Source organism: Puma concolor, chromosome B4 (assembly GCF_028749965.1).
Source record: "Puma concolor isolate L17-30 chromosome B4, mPumCon1.1.hap2, whole genome shotgun sequence".
Classification (NCBI taxonomy): Eukaryota; Metazoa; Chordata; class Mammalia; order Carnivora; family Felidae; genus Puma; species Puma concolor.
In genome coordinates, this window is record NC_141673.1 from 138,335,583 (window position 1) to 138,346,003 (window position 10,421).

Here is a 10,421-nt window from a genome sequence, read left to right on the forward strand (position 1 = left end):
AAAACTTAAAAGGGCATATATTTTGTTAAGCCGTTTGCTTAGAAGTTTGCTGCAACTTGTTTACGGGCTCCAGTGAACACGTGACCGTCTGGCCTTGTGGAGCGTCAGTGGCGTGCAGCGCAAAGAATCACAGTGTAGTTTCCGTATCTGCCACAATTACCAACAGGCCCACGGGGGCATGGCATCACGTTTACCGTGCCAGCATTTGTTTTCCAGAATCATCTTTAACAGACTTCATTTCAGTTCAAGGCTTATCAAAGATCTCTAACTCTTATCATTGCATCTGATCCTTCAAAACTATTCTAAGACAGATCAGATATTATTTACCTCTTTTAAAAGATGGGAGCGTATGCTCAGAGAAAACCAGTAATTTGCCCCAAACTCCGTAACTAATAAGTGCCACAATTATGCCTGGCCCCCGACCCATGTGGCCCCCATGGTCTTCTTCCACTTCTGCTTCTTCAATCAGGATGGAGACGAGCTCCACCTGCAAACAATCTAGAGCGTACTTACAGAAACTAAGTGCCTGGCTTATTAATCCTTTACGCAGACAATCCACCTTCCTAAAAGAAACCCACGGCACGTCTTGAATGTGATTTTACACATTGAGAGAAAAAAGAAATTTCTTCAAAAATGATGTCAGCACGTACTTACCTCATTATTACAGGAATAGATGAAATTCTGGCTCTCTGGGGTGTCTGGAAGACCCTCTCCTGCAAAAATCTCTTTCTGTTCGTTCTGCACCCAGAGCTCCAAGCCTCTCGTGGGTGGTGGTTTAATGAAGGGAAGCAAGGAGTCGGCGTCTGGGAAGGACACGTCGGCAGCAGGACCTCTGGGAGATTTGTTAGTCTCCAACAGAGGGTCCACAGGACACCTCTGCACGCTGGAGGCCTCCTCAAGTTCGCTGAATTCCAACGATTCTAATGTGCTATTTATAGACACATATTTTGCGGGGTTGCTGTGCTCCACCACTTTTCGGGATGACCGCATCACCTTGTTGTGACTGCTGTAAAACAGAGCCACCCACATATGAAGTAAAAGCTTCACTTCTTCCACATTATCAGGTAAGTCAGTGTTCCAGGGCCTGAGATTTTAAAGAAAAAACATGTAAAAAGTCATTGAAAATGGTGATTTTAGTGGACTGTCTTATCATAAGTGCCTTCATTTGCATCTTAGTTTTAAATTTGTTCATTTTTATTTTAAAATACATGGATATGAAACAATAATATAAAAATGAAGTTGACTTAACAAGTGGTTATGACGGATCTAATCCACTCATTTTACAGAGGCAGAAAAGGGAACTGAAAATCAGAGATTTGAAAAGTGACTTCTTCAGATCACAAAACCCTTAAGCAGAACCATGATTGGAACAGAAGTCTCCAGACTCCCAGTCTAGGATTTCTCTTTTATACCACTCCAACTCCCTTTGGACACAATGTACCTGTTATGTGAAGAATGGCTCCAGTAACTACCCCAATCCTCGTCTTGCTTTTGCTAAGTCTGGCCAACTCATTTCTATTTTTGTATTTCTCTTCTAATAGTTGGGAAAGTCTGGAGGTTAAAATATCTCTGTGGGCGAGTCAGCAGAACAACACTATTTTCAGATTATAGTTCCAGAAAATCTCCTGAAACTGAATGGGGAGAAAACACTTCTGGCCACTTGCCCGGCAGGATGATAGCAGACAGTGTCGGAGGGGCTACGGAGCTGGGCCTCTGTTACACAGGATTAGAGCTAAGAAACACCCCTCATGAGTAGATGGGAACGTTAAGTATATGCTCCTAGGAATGTGAGCATGTAACCGGAGCAAGGAAAGAAGTCTGATACAGGTTAGTTGCTTCCATGTGAAATATTCCATTCACAGGAAGCTGAATGTCATTTCATATAACTAATGGTCCCTGCTACTAGCAACGGGTACCACTTATTAGTACGGGTCAGTCACTGTGCAAAACCTTAATATATGTAACAACCTGCTGGTAGCCATTGCTGACATTAAATACTTAAAAGCGCTGCCCACGGACTGCCACCGACGCTCCCCTGGCACCACCTGGAAATTCGCCAGAAATGCAGACTCTCGGGCCCCATCCCAAACAGACCAGAGTCAGAATCTGCACTCCTGTGAGACCCCTAGAAGCACTGTCCCAAAGAACAGGAACCCCCGGGTCCCAGAAGCTAGTTAGTAAGTTGGTAACTCGGAAGATTAAAACCGGGGTTCGTCTACGCTCCAAAGCCCATGCTTTCAGCTGCTCTGCTGTTACTGCCTTGATGCTCTGACCCCTTAGATTTACAGAACAACCCCATGTAAGACTGCTCGCTCAGACCACCGGACCAACCTAAGAAGTTAGAAGTAATTCTTGAAACATTTCTTCTGGAATTCAGTCTGTAAGGCATTATTTCTGTATTTCACGATTTTACATTAAGATCTCATTGACATACTGTAAATTCAAAGGCCACAAAGGCTTATGTGGGAGCATCTCAAAATGGAAAGCTTTCACAGGGCTAAAGTTAGCTTGCTAAAGGGCTCCACGTGACCACCGACGGTGGCAAAACCAGCCTCATTTTCTTAATTGGCAGTAAACACAACTGCCTGATATTATTCCTAAGTTACTGGAGTTACACACAGTACCCTTCTTTCCCTCTCCCCAGATTCTGGCACAGGTATCCTTCCCTTGACGTTGATCTCCACAGCAGAGTCACTCCCACTTACCCATGCAGCGCTCTTACTACAGTTTTCTCCAGCGGGTGGTTGGTGTACTTGCTGTCTAAGCCGAATACGTACTCTGTCTCACATTGGAACGTGACCTTGACAGAGCCGTCACAGCTGAGCACAGTGTGAGAGCATTGGAAGTCTCTCGGGTCGGAGGACACCACTTGGCTCCTGCACTTGGGTAGCGGGTCCTCAGACAGCTTCCGCAGCGGGGAGGTGCTCTGCTGATGTCGGAAGGGCATGACTTTCCCCACAGGGGTCCCTGCCTCGGGGCCTTTGGTGCCATTCTTGGCGAAGGCCGGGCCTGGGATTCCTCTCTGTTGCAGATGTTTCTTTGAATGTTCTGCAAGCAGCAGGGCATAGGAATGTTCCACGGCAACGAAAGTGCTTTGGCTTGCCTCAGAAGTTTCTAGTGTTTCCTCGGGAAGTGCTGGCGAGGCTTCCACAGGGGCCTTGCTGCCAGGAACCGAGCTCTCTTCCTCCTGGCTGACAGCGGAGTCTGACGTTGGAGGGCTCTTCCTCCCAGTGGAGGGTTTCGGGAACAGTCCACCTTTCTGATTTTTAACTCCTCTGTGATATTCATGGTCAGACGTACCGTGCAGAGAATGTTCTTTAGAAAGCAAAACATCATCTTGTGGCAGTTCAGAGGGGCAGGGAAAGTTTCTGGGCTCAGATGGCGGCGTGGCGGAAGTAGCAGCACTTAACGCTAGGTCAGCTAACATATTTAGGGCCTGGGAGTCACAGTTGACAATGGAGTTTTCAGGTAGATCTTTCTGAGCCACTGAGATGCTTTCCGCCCGAGCTGCATTTATGTCAACATCCTCTTGACCAAGTGATGAGATTTCTGATTGAAGCTGTGAACCAGTTTCTCCTTTTGCTTCAGTATAAAAGAAAAAGACATATAACATTTGATTTCTATGTATTTTAATTCTCTGCTCTATTATTACCGCTTAGTGAAAATCAATGATTAAGTCAACATATTCAAGAAAAACCTCTGGATAGGTTACATAGATTATATATTAAAATTTCACTATCAGGTTCCTTCCAACTATCAGTTCTATTATAACATATTTACCACAAGAACAAGTCTTAAGGAATGTGCATACTGATTTAAAAAGAAATCACCTTTCAGAAATGTATGTGCCAATCTACACACAAGGCATACTACTTAGCTGAGAAAACATGCAAAGAGGAAAAAGAACAAGAATAAACAAGAGAACAAGAGTCCTGCCCTCAGAGAGCTTACAATCTAGTGACTTTCTAAATTTGAAGTGTATATTATAGCATTTTAACATACTTTTAGGAATCATTTCCCTTAACAAGTGCTTTCTTAGAGAAATCACTTAAATTCAAACTAGAGATGACTTTGTTTTTTTAAAATTTTTTAAATGTTTATTTATTTTTGAGAGACAGAGAGAGACAGAGCATGAGCAGGGGAGGGGCAAAGAGAGAGGGAGACACAGAATCCGAAGCAGGCTCCAGGCTCTGAGATGTCAGCACAGAGCCCGATACAGGGCTCGAACACATGGACCGCGAGATCATGACCTGAGCCGAAGTCAGATGCTTAACCGACTAAGTCACACAGGCGCCCGTAGAGATGACTTTTTTTTAAAAAAAAGTGCTTATTTATTGATTTTGAGAGAGAGAGAAAGAGGGAGCGGGGGAGACAGAGCGTGCGAGTGGGGTAGAGGCAGAGAGAGAGAATCCCAAGGAAGCCCGGTGCTATCAGGGCAGAGCCTGACACAGGGCTCAGTCAAATGAACTGTGAGATCATGACCTGAGCCAAAACCAAGAGTCGGACACTTAACCGACTGAGCCACCAGATGCCCCAAACTAGAGATGACTTTTAATCATATTGATGTTTAATTATAATAAGTAATGATATAAATAAAAATCAGAAAAGTCATGAGTATTCACTCAAAATCACCAATTTTATCACCTTTTAAAACTTTAATTTCTACACTGAAAACATTCCCTCTGTCTGCATGTTTGCCCGATAATTCTTTCTGTAGATAATCACATCTAGCCATTCGCCTTTAACCAGAAAACTGACCTTCTCCAGTGGTTTATGTGTATTCACAGGGTATTAATTCAGCTTCCTTAAATGCGGTTGTCATGAAGGACAAAGTTCACGACAACACTAGGGAACGATTCCCTGTGGCAGGTGCATGGATAGGAAAACCATGCGTTTTTCTTTGTAATAGCAGCAGGTCTGAAACGGATTACTGACCTGCCTGCAAAGGCCAATGGCTAATCCATTTTTTTAGTATATGTGCTGCCGAAGCAAGCACACTAATCCATTTTTTAAAAATGTTTTATTTATTTTTGAGAAAGTGGAAGGAGGGGACAGGCAGAGAGAGGGGAACAGAGGATATGAAGTGAGCTCTGTGCTGACAGCAGCGAGCCTGATGTGGGGCTTGAACTCACGAACTGTAAGATTATGACCAGAGCCAAAGTCGGATGCTCGACCGACTGAGCCACCCAGGTGCCCCATGACTAATCCATTTAAAAAAAAGAAAACTCTGGCCTGTGAGGTCATCAAACAGAATGAGAAGGGTTTGTGCATATGGTGGGAAAGATAAAAGTAACAACCACTGTCCATTTTTTAGGTAAAATAGCAAAACCCAAGGGATTCAGTAGAAGAAAATGACCCAAGGTGGAGAATCATCTCATTCGCCCCATGGATATACTACAAACATGAAATCCATTTTGTGACCTGATATGTTTATTCATACTAATTTCATCCTATCTTTGCTGGTATTATAGGATATCACTTATGAGTAAGGCCTAATATAAAAAACACTGCACCGAAAGAAAAAGGATCCAGTTTAACAAATATGTGTAGTCTCTGGTAAATCACTTAATTACTGACTTGTTAGAGGTTCTCTATCAATTAAAAATAGAATACTGATCATCTCTTTTAAGAAATACAAATAAGACAACACCAAATAAAGTATATAAAAAATAAAGAGCTCAATAAATAAAAACTGTATTAAAAACTTATAAAAGGACACAAAGGCATTAGTTTCAGTAACAAAAATGAGCCTTCTTAAATTCTGATGCTTTAAGCAAAAGAAATGAAACTGATTAGTATAGGTGGTTAAGAAATACAAGAAAAACTAAGAGATTATTTAAAAGGTGGGAATCTTAAAATTTTACCTTGGAATGTGGCTGTACAATATATACAGACATTTGAATGCAAATCAGCCTTTTTCTGAATACATGTTTTAAAAACTTTTCATTTCCTGGGCTCCCTTTTGTGCTAATACCCAGCTGCATTCCTCCCATTAGTCAACTAGTCTACAAATACCTGAGAGCCAGTTCGGTACAAATGATCCGAATGACACAGCTAAGCATACAAGGCATTTATACACGTGTCTATGCTCATAATGTTTACAAATTCATTGGAAAGACAAGACCAAGACACATCAGATGATTAGAAAAAAGGATGAATTTGATTCCGCAGTGTTCTCAAAAACTCAAAAGGAAAGGAAAGGAAAGAAAACAGAGCTCGCTTAAGATCAGAGCGGCAGGAAAGGTCTCACAGTGGAGGCAGGACCTGGCTGAGGTCTGGACTGGTACAAGGGAACGGCACACGAGCAGACGTCGGTGTGACGTGGGGGAGGAGCCTGGGGTACCTGGTGGGGCAGGCACACGACAAGAAACAGCAGGAGGGAAGCATAGAAGGGTGGGACACGGCCTTGCTGTGAATGCCCAGGAGACGAAAAAAGCTTATATGTGGCGTGTATGGGTGTCACCATGGCAAGACGTGTTAGAATGATACGAAGAGCTTTTTAAAGATCCTTCCCTCATTTAAAAGAAACCCCAAACCAAAACAACTCTTCAGTCATAAAATAACAGTATTACAGAAGTTCAGGAAAAAACAAACTTATTCATAATCGATTCACCTCAAAAAAACCGTATTTTCTGAAGTCCCACTGACTCTGAGGTTTTTTAAAAATCTAAAACTAGATGAGGGAGAATGCAGAATCAGGAAGGGTAGACAGAGAACTGCCAGGAAAAAGGCATGAGGAATCAAGTCTGTGTTAAAACAAGAGCACGACACACATGCTCCGGAACAGGACTCCGTACGGAGCGTGAAGGAACAGCAGACTTTGCAGGGGGAAGCCGCACGCCACACGCAGAGATGGGAAAGCGGAGCAGGGGCGTGGGCGTGACGGGTGTTCGGTTCCAGAGGGGAAGCCTCCGAGGCCGATGGGGCCTTCTGGTAAGGAGGCCGCTTCCAGCAGCTGCAGATGTGGAACCAGCGCAGCCGGCCATGGGTTCACGGAACTAAACTTCATCGTTCACTTCAACAAAACTAGAAAAGTAAAACTGCTTTTAAAATGAACTTAATGCCTTTTAACACCAAAACCAGGTTTCTGGATTCCCGAGTATCTTGAATGATCTCTTTAGAATTCCCTTTGGACAAATAAACTTACAGGCTTCTACTTTTTTTTTTTTTTTTTTTTTAATTTTTTTTTTTTCAACGTTTATTTATTTTTGGGACAGAGAGAGACAGAGCATGAACGGGGGAGGGGCAGAGAGAGAGGGAGACACAGAATCGGAAACAGGCTCCAGGCTCCGAGCCATCAGCCCAGAGCCCGACGCGGGGCTCGAACTCACGGACCGCGAGATTGTGACCTGGCTGAAGTCGGACGCTTAACCGACTGCGCCACCCAGGCGCCCCCAGGCTTCTACTTTTTGTAAGTGATTGCGGCCCAGAAAAATACAGCCAGAGACTACGTGCCTGTGCATTTAGTTATAAAAAAGCTCCTTTCCACGTACACTCTTGCAGACGGTCACGCTGAGGCTTTGTGCAAACTAACAGGGAGGCTCTATTGTGTGAAGGCAAGAATCTGCACCTCACGGATGTGTTTACGACAGGAACCCGACCTACTTAGTCCTGTCGGTGTGGGAGCGAAGGGGGACAGCAGGAACGGTTGGTAAACCTCAACCGTTCTTAGATTATTCCAATACACTCTCTCTTGCAATCTCAGTTAGTCTGTATTGCGGTGTTTAAATTCACAGGAAGAGTATTTCTTACCAGGTTGTGGCTGCTTTTTGAGTCTGGGATTCTGATTGCCTCTTACTATATTTACCCTCTGTTTTTGTGGAGATTTCTTCACGGGTGGCTTAGCCCTTGGAACAGTTTTGACTGGAGAGTTCTCTTGTTTCCTTGCCCTTTTAGCACTCGTTGCCACTGGAACATCTTTAGAAATGGGAGCTTCTTGGTTTTTCCTATCCAATTTGGTTGTCTGTACAAACTGTGCAGTCAGCACTTCAGCACCTTATGTAGAAAACACACCGTGTTTTAAGGGGTAGGGGGCTCAGATACTTATCAGCAATAGTTTTTTCTTTGCTTTGGTTTTCGGAGAGGTAACTTTAGCAATAGGGAAGAGAACACAAACTTCAGGGTATTCTAATAAAGATTTTCTTTTAAACAAAGCAGAAGTCCAAAGCTCTCATATACAATGTAAAAACAGGAACTTTCTAAGCGTCAGACGATAGCCCTGTCAGGTGAAGAAGAAAACTGCCAGAGTCCTAACTTTATAAAAACACGGCATGACTTTAAAAGAAAAAAAAAATCTCCATAATCTTTCCTGACTGCTGTGGCAGGTAAGGCTGAAGACGGTGGTTCACTGCACTGGGGAATGGAGAATTTGTGGGAAAGCAACACAGCCACCACGAGGCGAGGTAGGTGAAACCGTAACCAGACTGCAGAGAAGAGACTAGACACACAGAGCCACCTTACAGATTTCACCGGACTGCTCCCAAATATCCACGTCTTAACATCACCGGAAAAATCGTCTTTTCAGAAAAGACAGAGGAAGGTCCACTGAAGAAGCCTTCGCCTGATTTAATCTCCTACAAGTCTCTGACACTTGCTCCTCTCTCTTACAAAATGCTCAGCTTTGCTTCGCACACCGAAGGGAACAGCTACCAGTGGAGGCAAGTAAGGAGAAAACCTGAGGACCACTTGCTAACACAACAGAAAGTGTTTCAACCTTTGAAGAGTTAAACAAAGAAAAAAGTTAATAAATGTTCCCTTTGAAAACGTCCCTTCCCACTGACTTTTCATACTTTCAGTTGTCAAACCAAAAAACTAGTCCCAGAGATACCAATAAAAATATCACGCGTTGTGTTCGCAGATATTTTAAAACTACATTATACAGAAAACGCTACAGTTGGTCCTTGAATGTTGGTTTGAATGGATTTTTTTCCAATAAATGGAAGTACACTACCGTGAGTGTATTCTCTTCCTTATGACTTTAATAACTTTTTTCTAGCTTACATGATTGTAAAAATATAGGGTATGATACATACAATGTACAAAGTACATGTCAATCAATGATTTGTGTTATCAGTAAGGCTTCTGGTCAATGGGAGGCTATCAGTAGTTAAGTCTGGGGAATCAAAAGTTAGAGATTTTCTATTGCAGGGGGTGGGAGGTCAGTGCCCCTGATGCCTACATCGTTCGAAGGTCAACTGTATTTCTAATTGAGAACAGGAAACACGACACTGGTTTAAGAAATCATGATCGCTGTTAGTAAAATGTAGAAAAGAGACCAGTTTCATTTCATTCTCTTGGAGGTTAGAGAAAGGAGTGGCTTTTAAAAAAAACTTTCACATCTCTTGGTGTACGACGTCTCCCTGGGTCTAATGCTGTTCCTCCCTCCTAAACTATAGCAAGTAACAGAGCAACATACGGTTTTGTTTTTCTTTGAAGAATACTTCTCATTCTACTCTAGTTATTTTCTAAAATTTTTAGCACAAAGAAAGGCAAAATATAACTGAAGCAGGAAAACAGTTCAGACTAAATTCAGACAAGAATAAGAGAGGACCAAGACCTGGGGGAGGTTCCGAGGACCTGCACAGGCAGGGAGACCCCGCACAACCCGGGTCCTGGGAGGGAAACAAACACGAAGCTAGGTGACCCTACAGGGGACTGCCCTGCTTCTCTGCCTCACTCAGTGCCATGTTTCTCAAACCTGTATGCACCACCCACTGGTGGGCTGTAAAATAAATTTAATGGGCTGCAATCAGGACCCTTTCTTAAAGGAAACAGAACAGAAAGAACCAGACTGCATTACGCAGAGGCAGGGTAAATGTTTTTTGAAATTTGTTTCAGTCATGCATGAATTTGTGCGCACCGGACTGTAATATAAAACATATTTCTTATAGTGGAGGAAAGTAAAAACATTTGAGAAACAGTGATTGTTGGATTGTAGATAATTTATTTAATACCTTGAAGTAAACTGGTTCATATATAGTAGAAACTCAACACGGCTGGCCTGGAATGTACTTGTGAGGAGCGGTGCAGTCGAATTTCGCTGCTTCCTACTGCCCTACTTCCCATCAGCCTCTGAATGTACATATGAGCACATGCACCCCATCTCCCAAACTATACTAAGCCACAAATAACTATCTAGAATCCTGATGATCTGCAGATCCTTGATGTTTTCCTCTTTAAGCACCACAATTTCTAAATTCAAAACACTACAGATGGGCTTAGCAAACGTTTTCTGAGACAGGCTGGCAGGACGTATTTCCAGCTTTGAAGGCCATACGGTCTAAGGCACAGCTGCCCACCTCTGCCGGCACCGTGTGAAGTAGCCAGAGACGACAGGTAAACCCGAGGGGTCCTCAGGTTCCCTAATGGGGCCCAGGGCATATGGTTGCCTACTTCTAAGCAAAATCCACTACATGTAATCT

The 10,421-nt window shown here is 43.3% G+C and overlaps 1 protein-coding gene across 8 annotated transcripts in view; it reads right to left on the reverse strand.

Moving 5' to 3' along the window:
• Nucleotides 1-10,421, reverse strand: part of TASOR2 (transcription activation suppressor family member 2) — an 82,040-nt gene that overhangs the window by 17,774 nt on the left and 53,845 nt on the right. For 7 of the 8 annotated variants that reach the window (XM_086715038.1, XM_086715041.1, XM_086715034.1 and 4 more), the window contains 3 exons: nt 7,753-7,995; nt 2,706-3,582; nt 655-1,084 (listed from right to left, as the gene is read on the reverse strand). In XM_086715038.1, the coding sequence (XP_086571164.1) occupies nt 655-1,084; nt 2,706-3,582; nt 7,753-7,995 (1,550 nt within the window). The remainder of the gene's footprint in view (nt 1-654; nt 1,085-2,705; nt 3,583-7,752; nt 7,996-10,421) is intronic. The other variant, XM_086715036.1, reaches the window with a different exon arrangement.